The 18,613-nt window shown below is 47.9% G+C and overlaps 1 protein-coding gene across 7 annotated transcripts in view; it reads left to right on the plus strand.

The window, feature by feature from the left end:
* The window catches only part of SAMD11 (sterile alpha motif domain containing 11), a 229,968-nt gene extending 213,580 nt beyond the window's left edge, over window positions 1–16,388 (plus strand). For all 7 annotated transcript variants that reach the window (XM_078642338.1, XM_078642340.1, XM_078642339.1 and 4 more), the window contains 3 exons: window positions 6,156–6,280; window positions 10,866–10,976; window positions 14,858–16,388. In XM_078642338.1, coding sequence (XP_078498464.1) covers window positions 6,156–6,280; window positions 10,866–10,976; window positions 14,858–15,106 — 485 coding nt within the window. In that variant the 3' untranslated portion in view covers window positions 15,107–16,388. The remainder of the gene's footprint in view (window positions 1–6,155; window positions 6,281–10,865; window positions 10,977–14,857) is intronic.
* The last annotated feature ends 2,225 nt before the right edge of the window (window positions 16,389–18,613 follow it).

Below are 18,613 nucleotides of genomic sequence, written 5' to 3' on the forward strand. Positions count from 1 at the left end.
GGGGTTGGCATTGAGGGCAGTCTGTGTTTCAATTTTTTTGTTTGTTAATTAGGAAAGTAAGACATGGCGAGGCGTTATTCTTGTAAGCACTTACTATATTCTGGTATTCACAGTACATGACGCAACATTCTTTATCTGGGCGCTTGGCTTAGACGCCAGTCTTCAGATTATGGGATGCCTAGAGGTTCCATTTATCCCGTCCAGCTTTCTCTCCTGTTGTGCACTGGCTTCAAATACATGTCTCTTCCAGCTGAAACGGAGACTCTAGACACATTTATCTGTTATTTTAATAGTTCGAGTCTACCTGCACTCCTCTCTGGAACCTTTACTAGATTTTGAAGGCCTGGAACCTTTTTTCTGCCTTTTTTCTAGTGCAGATCTATCCCACGTTGTGATTTATGTTTGATCTTAAGGAAAAAAAACTCGTCATATACAAAATCACACTTTCCTGTCGGCAGGAAGTTACACACTCTCAGAGCGGGAAGTTCTTCACTGCCTGACAGAAAGTCCCGCATTATGAGAATGGGAGCTTAACTATGTGATAAGAAGTCTTAAAGGTGTCATTCCGGAAGACTCCAGCCTTAATATTTTGTCTCAGAGGCGATGTGAGTCACTTTGGTTTCTGCACTTCATGCGTTATTTTCTGTAACAGTGTGCTCTTAGCTATGAGTGGGTCCATCAGGCCAGCCTTTGCCCTCATCTTTGGTACCCAGGGCACTTCCCTTCCTACCTCTAGTCCCTGGAGGCCTAAAGACAGTAGTATTGAAGAAAGTAAACCGTTTAAGTCATTTTTTTCTCTGGTTTATAATCCTATGTCCTTCGCTTTGCCTTTCTGAAGCAAACAGAGGGCTAAAGGGCAAGAGCAGCACAAGGGGTGGAGCGTGTGATGTCATTTGTGGATTCAGTGGGTGAGTGATGTCACTTGTGCCAGGCCTCACATTTTAGTGAATCGGTGTCCATGGGATTGTTTCACGCCACGACTGATAGGAAATGACACAAAATAGATTTGAAGGAGAGGGGACAAACAGTTTTGATGGCGGGAGTGCCAGCATTATAGGAGAGATGGTACCCAAAGAGAGAGGAGACACTCAGTGATGGGGAGGGGATAATTTAAGAAAGGAGAGGTGACACTGGAGTGAACAGATCCTGAATTTAGAGGAGAGGTTTGATGGTTGGGAGAGTTGGAGACAGACTATCGAAAGACTACACGAGAGGGTGAGAGGAGAAGGATAGTAACTAAGGGAGACGTTTGAGGGGCTAAGAGAGGAGGTGCAGATTTCATTTTCACTCCAGGAGCTGATGTCAGTGAGATGATGAGAAGTGGTCCTCAGTGAGCCCTGACGTACCAATGCCTCATACCACCCCATACGTCTGGTCACACGCACAGTGAAATTGAAGCCTCTTGCTGTATAATACAACCATATCAGTGCAACGGATACATTTTTCAAATTATAAGAGAAGCCCATTGGTGAGACAAGTACGCAAACAGACATGAGCCATATCCAGTAGCTCACTGGTGAGCCATTTGTGCAAAGGGAGAGTGAGATGTGCACAGTGTAACTGTCTCTTAGTGACCAGACTGGTATCCAGGGGGTAGGGGATGTGCTGGACGGGTGCACTTGTTGATCAGGCTGGCATCCGATGATCAGACGTTTTATGTAAAAGTAACTTTTCATTTTATGTGTATTTATTCTTGGCTTTGCCTAGCTCAGACATTGTCTTTATATCTTCAAAACATAATTGCATCAGCACAGGTAGAAATAGCAGGGGAGGTGATATATTTAACTGTTAATTGCATTTTCTTCTTCAAAACATAATTGCATCAGCACATATAGGAATGGCAGGGGATATAATATGTAACTATTCATTTCATTTTCTGTGAAGATGGGCATCGGATAAACGTTTCCGTGTAGAGGTCTTAATTTATCTGTGAACTTATGATGATATCATTTTTCAAACAATGTATATAGATATTGTATACTGATTTAAAATTCCCTTTGTGCCTCTCAACAAATGAGTATACACATGTTACAGATGTGCGTTTTGTGTAGTGACCAGACATTGGCATGCCAATCACTGGGAATAACCGGATGGCATAGGCTTAAGTTGTGGTGGTGTTCTGTTTCGGAGGGGTGTGGGTCAGTGGGTGTCTTATGCAGTGTAGGTTTTAGTGACTGGACTCTAGCTTTCTTTTATATGTTAAGTAACTTTTAGCTTGTGAATGAGCCCTGTTACTTGCAGGATGGATTTTTAATTTACATTTCCTGCAAGCACTTGGGGGGGGGGGGGGGCGGAGTAAGGGGGGAGGGACGAGAGACCACTGAGTGCCTCTGTAAGTGAGCCCTGCGGGGCGCAGAGACAGCCCTCTGCCCCCCGAGGCTCGCCTGCGAGGGCAGCCTTCCATCTGCCCCCCTTGTCTCCAGGGAGGGGGGGCGGTTCACGGGAGGACGGGAGCTGTCAGCCCCCTCGCCAACACCAGTCAGATCCTGTCAACCGCTCTCCTGTCTGACCTTGTTCTCGGAGCGGGGGCTTCCTGCCCCAGGGAGGCAGCGAAGGACTGAGTGCGCCGGAGACGGAAATCAATATATCGATCGCTCAGACGCAGTCCAATTAATGCGGGTCCGTCCACGGCGCAGCCTGCACAGGGCGCGATAAGGGAGGGGGGGTCTGTGCGGTGGGGGCATGCCGCCGTGCACTGAGAGACCGGGCAGATATTATTGCACGAGCCACGGTCCTTCTGAATGAGTACTCTGACGGGCGGGAGAGGATAGTATGAAAGATATAGAATTGTATGGAAATGTATATACCACAAACCTCCCAGGAAGCAATGGAGTGGTGTGCATTGTAAGAGCAGATCCGGGTTAGGCTGCTGGTAGTACAATTAGTGCCTTTCACCTCCTAGATGTGATGGGCCAGCCCTCCCCCACCAATGAGGGCAGGTGGTCCGGTCTAACCTCCCATGCGGTCGCATGGCCTCGGATAGTTCTGTATTTAGGGCTGTGCTTCAGGGAATCCAGCTTTTCGCTGTCTAAAAATATATCCGGAAAGAACATGCTTTTAAAGTAGTACTTTCTTCTTCATATGGGTGACATGTTTGAGACATCCCTCGTCTCAAAAATGTATCAAATGGGCGTATGAAGAAAGGCCAAGGGGTGACTGACAGGAAAAACTGGAGGGGCTGAACAAGGAAACAGTGATTTGTTAAAGTGAAATAAAAGGAGAGTCCTGTCAAGTAGGTAGTGGAAGGGTAAAACTCGTACAGTCTGCACTCTGTGATGCAGAAATGCTCCTGGGCGAAACAAACTCAGGAATAGGGAGAAAAGCCATTGAATCAGGAGCACACAACTGAGAGAAAACAAAGTCAGCCAATCGAGAGCAAGGGGCTGGCCCAAGCCCCACTCTAAGTATACTGGAAACAATAGATCTTCCTACAGGCAGCTAACGTTGTCTATAGCCAAGACTTAAAAACTCCTTGCCGGGCTTTCTGGGGAACCTCATGCTGCTGTGGGAGGGGCTAAACTGGATAAAGCCAAAGTCTCTGGTCTGGTAGGTTCCCCCTCTGTCTGAGTAGCATAATATTTCAACTTCCAGTACTTTCACTACATATATAGCTGCCTCGCTGCGGTGCCTAGCTGCACGGGCCTCTGTTTAAGCTCTAGTTAAAAACCAGGGATAATGCAGGAATAAACATGTCAATCGGGCTCTTCATCTGAAAGGTCTGCCTGTCCCGAGCATTTTTGGGTGTGTTCAGGGGTGAAGGTAACTGAGGTCTTTAACAGTTGGGAATCTGCCCGGGTGGCTCAAGGTTACACTTGGGTATCATATTGGCTTACAAAAAACATAATCTGCGTGCTCTGACACATGACGTCGCTTACATCGCTCTCATCGAGGGTCCATCCGTAATTTCCAAGGCGGTAATAAAATCCTCTCTTACCTCACCCATACAACTCTCCATTGGGCCTACCTACCGTAGGTGGTCGTATTATCATGACTTCGCTCTGATGCATTGCCTCACTGGCTATCCTCCCCATGTGGTCTAGATTTGGAAGGGGAGAAAGAATCCTGTAATTCAAATTTTTATCCTGCCCCTTGCGCATCCCTCTAGTGTCTTCGAGTGGGAAAATGCGTCCTAGCCTCAGACCCGAAAGACCCTGCCTGTCTCGCCACATGCTGTACCTTTGCCCCTGACAGTACAACTTCTCTGAAACTGAACACGCCACTCACGTCCACTTTGTGTGCGGTCTTCTTGGAAGCTTCCTTCACAAAGTGATCAAGGCTATTTCTCCTGAACATCAAGCAAGACATCTCATGCCCGTGAGGGCAGGTACCTCTGATGTGGACGTTGTGTTCCTCAAACTGTCCATGTTGTATGTGGATTGCAAGCTAAACAGTAATCCCCACACAAAGAAAGTGTGCTTTTCAGACTTGTTCATGGATGGCCTTGAAGACCTAGCTTAGCCATTTTAGACATGGCCTAGACGCAGCTTTAGTTGTCATTTAGGGCTCATGGTTTTTTCTTTAAAAAAAAAACCAATATAAAAATACATACATGTATAATAAATACGGGACCCCTGATCAGCTCTCTTCCTCCACTTGTCTGTTCATGTGTCATTCAAACTTTACTTCAGCCTGTCACGGCATACAGCATGGGGCAGTGGATCAGTCTACGTCATCCTTTGGTCATATTGCACTCTGAACTCCGACACTTTGCCTGATCATGTGTAAAGGTGCCTGAAAGAGTGCTCTTAATTTCCACTTCTGGTGTGACTACCCTGCTTGGTTGCTCCTTGAGTTTAAAAACAAAAAAATGTTATCCAGGTTTTATTACTTCTTAAGTTTTTTGCATCCGCCCAGGGCCAGACCTGTTGGCTTTGCCAAACATTTCCACTAAAGGTGCTCACCTGTCAGAACCCTGTTCTGGAGCACTCTGACTGTGTCAGGGAAGATATTTCAGTAGCTACCAGCTAAATCAGAAATTCAAAATTAAATATTATTTCACAACACACGCTCAATAAAAGGATGTGCCGTCACAGAGCTGATGGCATGGGTACTCTTGGATTTTGTTGAAAAAAACAGACCTCCATGGGACTCCACAATTTTGACAGTCCGGGATAATCTAGATACGATCCGCAATGATATTTGTGTTTCAATATGAAACACCAAGTCTTGCTCCCAGAAGCACACCGGGCAGTGAGGGGCGTTGCTGCCGAGGACCCCTTCCTAGCTCTCCGTTCCTCCAGCTCCCTCTTCAAGCTAGAGGTCCAGAGATGGGTTCAATTGGCCGGAGGCTGCTTGAATGGACTGATAGCAAGCCCAGGGCGAGCACACCGGCTCCAGCTTCTTGTGAGGGCCTGGATAGCGTGCTGTGTCAGGCACTCACTGCACCCAAACATGTATACATTCTTCCCACTCCTTACTTCTTCTGCCCCTTCGTGTTTCTCCACTCCTTCCATCCCGGCCAGGTTGAGTACTCATAATGCCGTGATGGTCATTCTGGCGAGATAATAGCATTTCAGTCAATACCATTCCTGAGAAAATACACTGTTCCTATCACCTCTTGCTTCTTTCTTTCCTCTCGTCTTGCCACCCTTCCCTCAGCGCTTTAAGTGTTCGTTGAGTGGTGTAAAGTGCTATGTAAGATAACATCATCATACTGGTTGAGCTCCACTACGTAAATGAAGAGCGTTTGTTAGGTTAGCCATCTGCATCAACAACATTACTTTTGTTTGCTCACTTAATGCATTCTGGGAATGGTAGTCCTACTTTGCTTCCATTGAACAAAGTTGACCAACACACCTTGAAAGAATGTTTTTTAGGCGATAAGTTCAGGACCGGAGGCAGGGTCCCTAATGACCTGGAGTTTGGGGCTCCCCTAGAGTTCACGGTTGTTGGTGGCCCCACACGAGACGTCTAGGAGGTAGAATCTGCTCCCCCGCACCTAAGTGGGCCCTCCAAGAGAAAGCACCCACACACCAAGTAGACTTTTGTTGGAAGAGATCCCAGCCTCCTGGAGTAAGCTCCCAACCCCCTCGGTTCCCCCACCCCAGTACGCCCGGAGGAATGGGTCATTAAATAGGGATGTGCGGCTGGATGGGTGATCTGCATGCCTTTAGCATATGGGGAATTAATGAACCTCTCTTTCTCTCTCTCCCCAGGCGCTATGGGAGGGCTCTTCATGGACGGGGAGGAGAGTCCGGCCTTGGAGGACATCAGTAAATGGACAGTGGACGAGGTGTGCAGCTTCGTGAGCGGTTTGGCGGGCTGTGCAGAGTACACTCAGGTAAGTGACTATGGGGGCGCGCTCAGGTGAGCAAGGTTGCAGCGTTGCAAGTGTGGCTATGGGTTTGTGCTTATGCGAGTGAAGGGGAGCTGGGGTTCACTTAACTAACATTGGGGACGCACTCAAATGAGTAGGGGTACAGTCAGCCGAGAGTTTAAGGGTTATATTTAGGTGAATAGAGTGTTTGCGATGCATTGAGGTGAGTGTCTGGGTGCACTCAGATGGGCAAGACATGTACGGTCAGTCAAGTGGCAATGAGGTTATTCTTAGGTGAGTGACGCAGTGCTGGAGTAAGTGCTAGTGATTGGCCATAAGGGTGTACCAGTGACTCCTCGGTTGTGCTTAGGTGTGTGGAGGGGGCTCAGGTGCGCAGTTTGACAGACATGAGAATCAGTGGTCCTGCACTCTCTTGGTTCTGTCCTTACCTTACAGATATACCCGTCTCAGTACTCTGCCCTCTCTGCTCAATCTCAGTGAGTGTCCCCCCCAGGGCTAAGTCTCAGGGCGTCTCATCTGCTCCCTATAGGAAACCTCCTTTGGAGACATAATTTCCAGATCTCCTTTCCTCCATCTCGGTCTGACTTCACCCTGCGTGGTGGTTATATTCCTCTTGCACGTCCGGCTTACTGCCGCGTCTTGATGCTTAATCCTGCCTATACTGAGAGCAGCACCTTCTCTCTTTGCTCTGCTCCAGAAGGGATTCCATCTCCTTTCTGGCCATCCGCATCCCCCTTGGCCCTGCATCCTGCAGGTTTCTTTTCACAGTACAAAGAGGCAGTCTGCTTTCATCACCTCAAATGTGATCTGTTCAACATCTGTAAAATGTTCCCACTTTCACCTTCTACGCTGTCGTTTCCCTGATTAAACACTGGTACTCAGCTGGACTGTTGCAACTGCTTCCTCCGCCTCCCAGCTATTGTGCAGTCAGTCACAAAATACAGGCTGTTGCCCTTTAATGGCTTTTCAGAATACACCTTGCCCTACAGACACCAGGCAGGCTCACTGCACCTAACAGGTGTCTACAGTTCCTCGAGCTTCTGTTAAATTGGTCCGCGCCATCTTTACTCTACACCCACATATCCTGTTCACCTTTCATCCACCACCACTTCAAAACAAAAAAAAAGCTGATGGGTGCTTGCACAAGTCTCAGCCACTGGTAGTCGCTAGGGCTGCATTCTCCCAGCATCCTATTACCCCACTGCATCCCTCAAGATGGGGGGGCTACCGCATGCAAACCAGTCTTGACGCTGCTCCAGTGGGATCGCTTCAGCCTGAACACATCTCCACATCTGTCCACCCTATACCTTCTCGATACTCAAAATATTTTCCCCTCATACCACTTACACTCGGCATAGGCATCTATAAAAGAACCTCCAAACTCAATTTCCATGAGGTGGAAGGTGGTCCTTCTCTTCTACTCCCGAGTCTCGTAAATCAAGAAGGCACCCTCTAGACTCCGCCTTATGTTCTGTGTTACCATCTACTACACTGTTGTGTGTCCTGTTTGATGTGACCTGTGTTCAGTATGTCTGGTTGAGAAGCTCGTCACAATGGAAGATACGAATCCAGCTGTGAGATGTGGATCAGCCCTTTCTTTGCCTCTTCAGTAGAAAGAAGGCTTTCTGGGAGAGTGTTGGCCCCCAGTCACGTGCCAAAGATACACAGATCGGAGAAATGTTTCTAAATTTCACTGCGGATCATTTTTACCCAGGCCCTTGCCTCAAACCTGTGCGTGGTTCCCAAAGTTCCTCTCACTGAAGTCAATATGGAGACATTGCAAACACCTGAGGCAGGCTTAGAACACGCTGGAAAAGCAGAGGGAAAGTTGGAGACCGTGTATAGTCAGGGTCAAGAAGGTAGAAAGAAAATGTGTTGGTGGGACCTAAAGACACCCTTCTGTGCCAGATTCTGATAAGATCAGACCCGCCCTGTGCTAGCCCTTGGCCAGCCCCAGTGGTCAGGCTGGCATCCGCCTCTTTTTATGCCAGACTTGATAGTACAACTGTTATTATCAATTCTTTAAGTAAAGCTCTGGCTCCGTCCAGAAGCATCCTTCTCTCTTATCACATGATGCCTCTCTCTTATCCCATGCTGTGTTTTTCTTGTCACATGCTGTTTGGTGCACCATTCTTTCTTAGAGGGAGCGCTTGCATTAAAATGCACGAGGAACTTTTTTTATCTTAAAAGCAAACTGAATTATGACACGTGAAGAACCCGTTTTTTTGTTTAGTGTATTCTCTGCAGCAAGCTTTTTAAATAATTTTAATCGGGAGTGAAAATGCAAGTCAGGCCAGTTGGCTTTGCCATTGTTTGTTCCACTCCAAAGCAGACTGACTCCCTGATTTCCTCGTGCGTGTTTGGGGTTAGCCTTGGGGCACCTGGAGGCGGGGGGGGGGGGGGGGTCTGTGCGCGCAGCACACGGCGCAGTCGACTGGTTCTTTCTTCCTCCCCCCTAGCATGGTGGGTGCTAATCCGATCATGACACGCTTCATTAAAACCACCTGCATGCGCGGCTTCCACCCGGAGGCCGCGGGCTCATGAATGTGGCTGTGTGCGGGGAGGAGGGGTAGAGGAGGCGTGTGTGCGTGCAATCCGTGCATGTTGTAAGTGTGTTAAATGTGTCAGTGTAGGTGAGTCGGGCGTGGCTGCCTTCCCTGGCGCGGTGTGTGCTTGGGTGGTTGTTTCCTGACAGGCAGGCTGGAGTGTACTCATGTGTTTGTTTTCGAGTTTGGGGTTTCGTTTCGTGCCACGCGGGGCGAGAGGGAGCATACGTCTGTAAGACTTGTGTGGGCCATGTGTGGACCTCGGTCAACTGTTTGTGTGTTCAAGTCTCACCGGAAGGAAGGCAGAGCGGCGGCCCGCATGCTTCACACACAGCCCGGCTAGTAATGCGTTCCAGGCCCGGAGGCAGCCTCGGCTGACCCGCATCCAAGACCTGCTGGGAAGAGGGCCGAGGGCGGGGGGAGGATCCGCAGGCCTGCTGGGCCCATGCACCGCGGAGGGCTGGGAGGGCGGCCGAGGTCCGCACCCAGGGGGAGGGGCGAGGCGTGGAATCAGACCCCGAACAATTAATACCCTATACAAGGGCAAGAGGGGGCTCTCAGCGCCCCTGGATAGGGTGACCAGAATTTTAAAGCCAAAACACGGGACATTCACAAAATAAAAGAAGGACTACAATGTTACTTCAAGGGAGCGCACAGAATGACAGCGCTCCTCAGCATAGAATTACAGAACAGTAAGAACATACATAAAATGCAATTTTGAAACCCAGTAGGTTGCCTGTTAATTAAATTGCTTTCTTTAAACAACTGCTAGCTATCCCTGCTTTGTAAAACGTAAAAAAACACCGCTCTGATCCATCAAATTCTTGGTGGACATAAATGAAGGGTGGGCTGCCGTAGCACTGTTATTAGACTGCACAAGAGAGAGCCGTCGATTGTTATATAACATTTGGGGGGGTCTGCTGAGTGGGATTTTTTAGTTTGGTTGCACGATAGTGGGGGGCTCAAACACGAGTGGAGATGTACGCTTCACTACAGTGGGTGAGGGTGATAACCAGATGCAAAGCTGCCATTTGGGTCCAACTCAAAGAGAGGTTGTGGGCACCTTTTAGGGACCAGGTCAACAGCACTCATCTTAAAAGGGGGAGTGGGGATATTGACAACACTATTGTATCGCCCCAAGAAGCAATGAGCGCACTCGACGCAAACTATAGCTCAATTTATCATTTAATATCTAGCGTCTCAAATAGATTGTGAATTAAAAGTCTAGTTAAATCAGGTGTGCCTGCCTACTCTCCTGCATTCGCTGACCTTTAAAGGAACGAGAAAGACATTGCACCACTTCTGCCAGAAGGTATATTTGGGGTTCTCAAGGTTGATGATGGTGGTGGCGGGACGTGGTGGTGGCACAACTCTTGGGTTCTTAAATCCGGCGTCTGCCATTCTGGGCCAGAACAGTGGGGTTGGTATTCGGGTTCACAGCATTCTGGGGGGCTGAGACCTGTAAGGTGATATGGGGGAGTGTAGGAATGATCTTCCGGAGGAGGGGGTGCAGTCTAGGTGGGCCACTGCTAAGGTGCACAAGAGAGCGCACGCCACCCCAGGGGAGTGGGTGCAGTGTGTATCTGCAACAATGCAGCTTGGCTTAACCCAAGTCGAAATAGGCCTATGTCTCAGTAACCTAGCCTCGAAAAAGAAATTCACTTGTCAACAGAAAACATCCAATGGCGTGCAGCGCTTTACACATACCCAGCACGATACTGCGTATGTGAGAACTGCACGTGTTTTGCATTGTACAGGAGTTTCAATTCCGCAGCGTGTCACTGCTATCAATGAGATCGATGCTGCACTGTGGGGGTATTTATAAGAGGTGCGCATGCAGCCTTCACGGGAGAGGTTCTCTGAGTAGTGCCTGCACTAGCGCTGTACATGTGTGTGCAGGTGGTGTGTATATGTACCCTGCATTGTTCAGGTATTCTTGTTAAGCTTGCATTAGGCGTTGCATCATCTTTGTATAGTACCTGTAGATGCATCCTTGGATCTACCTGCTGCCCCCAGTAACACCTTCCCTCTTCCCAACACAGGTATTCCGAGAGCAGGCTATTGATGGCGAAACCTTACCCCTGCTGACCGAAGAGCACTTACTGAACAACATGGGGCTGAAGCTGGGGCCAGCCTTGAAGATCAGGGCACAGGTAAGCTGATAGAACAAGGTTTAAATGCAATACTTTGGCTCAGTTACACAAATTGCGTAGCTCTTAGCTCGGTTATACAAATTGCGTAGCGCTTCACGGCCTTGACAAAGCACTACAAGTTGTCAAGTAAACGGCTGCTGCGTTTGCTGCACATGGTTGGTAGACTGGTGGTTTTATATTGGGGACTGTGTGGGAAGCATCTTGGTGTTGGGTGTGAGGCTAAGTGTGTGGCAGTGAATGCACTGGTGTCTGCACTTAGGCATGTGGTGGAGCAGACAGATGAAAGAGGGATACACTTGTGTTCATTTCATTCTTTCTATATGGCAGTGGTCGAAGGGGTGGCAGCGTGCTTTACATAGTAACCTCATTGAGACATAGGTGGACATTTGTAAGTAAACTGTGGCATACAAATGGCGGAATGGGAGTGCACAGACTTACAAGAGTACAAACTTGTAGATTCAGTGCCATACCCTTAAACATGCACAAGAGTACAAATGTGAAGATTCGGGAAGATACCCTTTGAACATGTACTAAAGTGCAAATTTGAAGATTCAGTGAGATACCCTTGAACATGTACTAAAGTGCAAATGTGAAAATTCGGTGAGATACCCTTAAACTTCATGAGCTCATGAGGACACTGAGCAACACTTTACAAATACGAAGTCCAAATATCCCTTTTAAAAACTTTATCGCTAAAAAAAAAAAAGGGAAAAGAACTAATATAAACATGCACATTTGTCCCAAGGAAATGTGAACATTTTAATTTCTGATTCTTTTAAAACTGCAGTTTTATCTCCTCTGTTCTTAATCCATTTTTATATTGAACATGTACTAAAGTGCAAATGTGAAAATGTGGTGCCATACCCTTAAATATATACTAAATTGCAAATGTGAAGATTCTGGGAGATACCCTTGAACATGTACAAGAGTGAAGATTCGGCAACATACCCTTAAAAATACACAATACAGTGTTTGGGTTACACTAAGGCAAAAGTGAAGAAGTACATTCACAGTGGTGATTGACTATATTAATCACTGCGTGTCTTTCATCTCAAACTATCCTATCGAGGCCAATGTCTGCATTACTGGTGCAAGTTCTCCCATCATGGGCATAAAAATTGTCTGCATTACTGGTGCAGTGTTTCGAAGGTGTGCCCTAGGGCATAGTGGATTCGGGTATGTTGTATATGAGCGTTGCACTCTTTGCCAGAGGGTGTATGCAAGGCCGGACTGGCAACCCCACGCTGGCATTTCCCAGGTGGATTGTTTGGTCAGGACTGGTTTTGATTTCCCGTCCGGTTCTGGTGCGCGCGCATCTATATTGGATTACACAGTGTACTTGGGCGGCGTGGGGGAGCGCTCTACGACCTTGCAGCACACTGTACCAGGGGCTGAGCGGTGCTTCCCTGGGAGGGCCTGCTCGCCCTCCCAGCTGCCCTGGCACTTAACAAGGTCTGCTGTCGGCCAATGGCTCCCTGCGGACCCGCTGGCAGGAAACCAAAGCGCCCAGACTTGTGGGAAGTGGGGCCGGCTCTGCCCTGCAGACACCTTCGGTGGGGATTTCATGCCTCCGTCCTCCTTCCCCTGCTGGGAAACATTTGGCATGAAGTAGAGGCTGTTAAATATTTTACTGACAAACATATGCCCTCCCCCGCGCACTCCCTTTCTGTTGCTAGGGTCGGTGCAGCGGGGGAGGGGCACCGAGGGGGCAGGCGGAGGGCAGGAAGGCAGGATCTGATCAGCAGTCACCCTTTGCGCGCCAGTTTCGTGACCAAGTGACATGCGCACACCTTTATTGTGCATTTTTTCCATTTAAAAAAAAAAAAAAATTATAGCGCGAACTCGACCCGAAGGCATTGAAGCGCACTACAGATCACTATTTCCATTACACAAGGACGCATTCATATTTTTTTTCTGGGTAAATGAAGTTATTTGTCCAGAATCACAGGATGTTGAGTCGACGCCGAGAGTTTTCCAGTGTAAAACTCTCATATCAGGACCCGGACACGGTTGAAGATTAAGCCGCGTGGTGACCTGGGACCAGGGCAGACGCGCATTTTTGTCTCTTTGTGAAATGACGTTCAGGCCACTGTTATTCAGTTCGGATTTATCTTGTAGTGTTTGACATCCGTGGGTAGCAAATACTCTACCCCTTGTTGCTCGTGTTCTCGCGTGGGCGGCGTCTGCACTGCCTGGAGGTCCGGCCACGGCCTCCTTTATATTCTCCTCCGCACTCTGCCCACGTCATCCACTTCCCCTTATAATTTCTCACTTGTTTCTGCATATTTTTATTCTTATCTCTTCTCATTATCCTCCCTCTCATTTCCGCCTCCCCTGTATCTCTTCATCTCTTGACCCTTCCTTCCTCCCCACCATCTCTCCAAAGTAGTGGTATCTCCAACTGCCCCCTCCTAACCCCACCCCACACACACACTGGTGAATGTTAACCCTACCTCCTTGCAGCCCAGGAAGAGACTTCCAGGCGGTAGTCTAGCTGGACCAAGACCTTTCAGTCTTGCCAGTGCTCGTGGCTTTGCGTAGCCTTATAAATATGGGTCGGCACACTGTGCCTACGGAGGATCAGAAAAGTGATGCTCCGGTGGCGTTAAAGTGCTACAGGGGCATTGTAAATATGCCCCTGTATTTCTCAGTCTGTGCTGTTACCTTCTCCCACTTCTGGTGGTCTCTTTACAGACTGAGTGGATTATTTACACTTTTTGCGCTGCTCCTGTGGTGCTGTGCCCTGTTCCATATTTACAGTGCGGCATTGAGCCACTTTGCGTGGCTGAACGTCGCCTTGTAAATATGGTCCCCCTCGACGCAGCTCTCTGCTCCAAAGGGGCGTGGAATGGGTGTTCCCATGCAACACCCATTGCTTTTTTTGCACTGCTCCAGATTTACAAGGATCTGTAAATCTTGAGGCAGCACGAAAACGTACGCCTCCCTAGGAGAGGCGTAAGGAGGCGCAACAAGGATAAATACTTTTATATCTCTACGTTTTTTGCTCTTTCTATGTGTGCTGCATTCTGCAGCACGCATAGAAGGGGCAAAACGGCATTGATGATTGTTTTTCTTCCTGCACAACAACAATCATCCCTGCAACGCCGGCACCGTGGTGCAAGGGTGCCTGCGCTAGGCTGCTTTTATTGCGTCGGCACAGGGGTGAGTACAGGATTGAGCCGTATTGTTGTAAATACGACGCATTCCTTCACAGGTGGTGTTATCTAAAGGGGTTTCATTTTCACATTCTAGCCTAAAACCACCCAACACAGTACACTATGATACTACAACGATTAAGCTTTCCATGGCCAGACAATGCCCCCAGCCCCACTCTCTCCTGATCCACCTCCAGGACTCTTACCCTACCTTTGTGCGGCCTTTGCTGGTGCCAGTGAGGCATGATGAAAATACCGGCGTGGTGGTGTTACATGCTGGGTGCACAATGCTGCCAGCGCTGCGCAGTGCCGTTGCTGTCGGGTGCAATGCTTCCTGCATGTTTTTCTTTGCTCTCTGATGCCGTGCACAGAGTAAACAGACCTGCTTGAGCGGTGCACAATGTTGTCAGTGTTAGATGTCGTACGTGATTCTGACTGTGCAATGCCTGATTCTGTCTGTGTTAATCACAAAACTGTCTGCACTGGGTACATTGTTGAAGTCACTGTGGCTTTGGATGCACAATGCTGTCAGCGGTGTGCGCAGTGCTGTACTGATACGGTCTGTGCGAAGCCAGCTTCAGTGGGGGTTATTCACAAAGCTGTCTGCGTCGTGCGCAATGCTTGTTATTGTTCAGGTATATACCGAATAGCGCCTATGCTCTGTATAAACGTGACAATGCTTTGCTATATTGACCTTTAACCCACTCCTCTCTTTCTTCCCCGCAGGTAGCCAAGCGGATTGGCCGGGTCCTGTACATGGCCAGCTTCCCTGTGGCATTCCCTCTTCAGCCGCCAGGGTTGCGGCCTCCTGACCGTGAGCTGGGCACGATCGAAATCCGGCCACCATCTACGGGGAGCGCGGCCTCGCCTTACAGCGGCGCCATGATGTCCGCCAGCCGCATCTCCCCGAAGCACGAGAACGGGAACCCCCCTTTCTTGGTTGGACTCAGTGAACCTGGAAAGGCGTCTTCCTAATTGACCGTAGCTTGGTTTAGAAGCCCCTGTGCTGGAACCCCCAACCACCTTCTTTCAACGGGCGCACACCCCAGCTCTGTGGTCACCACCCCGGAGGTCTCCTTGACTGACCCACCGCCCCAGCCTGAACCCTTCCTCCCGTCTTTCTCTGCGGACCCACAGCCTGACCCCATGGACCTCCATCTCGACGCCGTGGACACCCAACCAGCTCTGCATTGGAACGGTCAAGATGAAAAATAATAAAAAATAAATATATTTAAAATTGTACTTTAAGACTTTTGACAAACCTGGACCCCTCTGCCGAGCCATAACCGCATGGAGCGAGAAGAGATTATTTTTTAAATCGCACATTTAGAGGTTACATAAACTATTCCAAAGATTTGGAAGAACATTAGACAAAGTTTAAAAACAATAAAAATATATAAGTATATATTTAATTAAACTGGTTTGAAGAAAAACGAAAACTCTTACAGCAAGTTTGTCTCACAGCTTTGCCAAAAACACATCTTATATAACAAGTGACCGAGAGAACTTTGCATCTGAGGGGGTCACCCCAAGATCTCAGTGTCTCCCCAGTGTCCTACTGCTGCGTCTATGCATCTCTTGCAACTTCGACACATACCAAAGAGAAAAAAAAGGCGGGAATCCTGCCTGCGTTTACTAGGGACAATTCCAGAAGGGGGGTTCTGCATGGGATTTCTCAAAGTGGGTGGGCAAACCATATTGCTGCTTATAGGGTCATTGTTTTGATGAAGTGGGACTTGGGGAGTCGGCACCCCTCAGAGGATGGACAGGCCAGGCTGCTGGAATGCAGGAGAGTCTTTGTGGTCCTCTGCTAACTTGTTGGTACGCGTATGTGCCCTCCTCGCCCTCAAACCCAGAGTGTGACCGCAAACGTGAACTAACACACAAAGGGTGACTTCTGGTACATACTTAAATCAAGGGCCACTGGGTGACTCCCTGACCCCAGAGACACTGTCTGTGGACCCTGCCTCATTGGTCAAGTTTACTACTGTGAATGGACGATGGACCCCCTGAGACTTTGTACAGAATCCCAGAACTCTCACGGTACACCCCCCTCCCTTTATTTTTATTTTGTTTACATGTTGCACGTGTCTCCCATACTCCCCTCCCCTAAATTCTATTCTTAAAAGAAATAGCTTGGTGGTACATTTAGCATCTCTTTATATTGTAAAATAGTCGAATAAACCCATCCGTCATTATAACATCACATGAAGTGCTTCACTGCAGCGAGTTTCAATAAAAAAGAGAATCTGTGTAACCCCTGGTGTGTCTGAAGTTTGCATTTACTCCTGGTAGAGTCTCTACGCTTTGTTACCACGAGAGAAGCATCCACTTTGCCTCCATTTCCAGGTTTACAAGCATGGCTGTTGCTGGTGAGGATGTCACACACAGGTGCTGCTGTTCGGTCCTCCAGTGGTGGCCTCCGCACTATGCTGCCAATTACAGGACCTCCGTTCAAGCAGCCACTTGCGGCTGTTGTTTCTAGTATGGTACTACTGATGGGGCCTTATCATTGGGCTACCATTAGCGTGGCCTCAGCATCACTGGCATAGACTAGACTTCCACTGATTTAGCATCCAGACCAGACTGCCATGGTGGGGCCTCCATTCAGGCCACTATTGCATATACTATGTTAATGGTATTTGTTTCACGCAGGCGTCTTGCAGTTTGGTTGGTGTATTGTCCAGTGTACGAGAGAGAAATAAAAAACTCTAGGGTGCACAGGAACCTGTTTTATGGAACTGCTGTACTCTGGTGATGCTCTGACTGTTCCTTGGGACTGTGATAACTGCACACAAAAGAAGTGATGGTGTGTTCACACAGGGTTTGATGAGTTGATACTGTCACTGGAGACACATAGGTTGCACCTGTATGGATTCTGATACTATGTTGGTTGTATGAGGGAGTTGTGCTAGTGCATGTAGTGGATTCTGTAGTGTTCGGCTGTAGACATATAAGTATTAAAAGGTTCAGAATCTTGTTGTGTTTGGCACCGGTTGCCCTGTGCCTTGAGGTACAGTTAGAATACAATACAATATTACACGACTTCAAGTTGTGTTGTGATCCTCAAGGTGGATTCATGTGTTCAGTGCTGTTAAAGTGCGACCCATTTACATCTTTATTGCTCTTGCCACTGTGTTTTGTTACTTTACAGTGGTTTGTTGGTGAGTCTTTCTTCTTCAGCTGCGTTTGCCAGTGTTGGGTGCTGGAATGCACATTCGATGAATATGCAAGTGGTGATATACTAAACTTCAGCCACTGCAGTACATTTACATTATTAGCCACTAGTTATTGCATGTGCCTTAACATCTTTTACATGAGTTAACCAATGACTCGAAGTATTGAGTTGTCATATATAGTGCCTGGCCAGCTCACTTTGTATGTGCTACTAGTGATGTCTCTTTACTAGTGTTAACTGGCGTTGTCATGTTCCTGTTCTCCCTTTAGTTTGTGGTCATAACAATACAAGCATTGCCAAAGCTAATAGTTTTTACACTGCATCTATTAAATGCTGAGGCCTTTTTAGGTTTTGCCTATGTAGCTCATGCACTGTATGTGCTCTCACTTGCAAGAGATGTTGTATTCAACAAGAGGCTTGGAGCCTGACTATTTCTTCCCATTCGTTGGCTTCATTGTCACTCTGATTTTCTGCCTCCTAATTGGGCAGGGTGAGCCACATTAATTTTCTGTTCTTTCCCCGGGATCGTGGACCAAGTAAAGAATGCTTCAACCTGTAGGGTCCTTCCGCTGCTGGCACTGTGATTGTGCTACTGTTTCTTCTTCCCGTTGTGTTGCTTCTTTCTTCCCACTCCCACCCTCCAGTTGTCCATGTTTTATCTTCCCTCACACACCCTACTCCCGTTGTCCATGTTGCTTCCTCCCACCTACCCTCATTGTCTGTGTTGCTTTTCCCCACCCACCCCTTGCTGTCTGTGTTGCTTCTTCCCTCCCACTTCCCACCCTCTCTTTGTCTGTGTTGGCCAGTTATAAGAAAAAAGCTATATGATGCAGCCAGCGCTTGCTGCGCCAAAAGTGCTTTTTTTGCATTCCGGCATCATAGCATTTTTTTAAAATATAACTTTTAGTCATGCTGCTCTACAACATAGCTAAAAGGCATTGGCAAAGCCAATAGCTCTCACATACGTAAGAGCTATTGGCTTTATCAATGCTTGTTTTATATTTGGAGCAGTTCCCACTTAAGCCTTCATAACTTTTCTCCTCCCAAAATATACCCGGACAAATTTGCATCATTCTTTCCCCAACATAATAGTAATGGGAACAAAGAAAACAGCGAAAAAGTAGAACAGTTTTGGTTTTCTGGGAGTGGGGGGTTGACCACAGTTTCTTGTGTAGCTCATTTTCTTTTACCTTTTCTAAAACTGGCACCGACAGATGGTTTGCAGTGCTAAGTTTGCCCTCTTTCTTAGCCACAGGAGCAGGCAGAATTGTTGAGAAAAAAATAACCATAGTTTTTGCCATTTT

The sequence above is a fragment of the Lissotriton helveticus genome, chromosome 5_1 (assembly GCF_964261635.1).
Source record: "Lissotriton helveticus chromosome 5_1, aLisHel1.1, whole genome shotgun sequence".
NCBI classification, from domain to species: domain Eukaryota; kingdom Metazoa; phylum Chordata; class Amphibia; order Caudata; family Salamandridae; genus Lissotriton; species Lissotriton helveticus.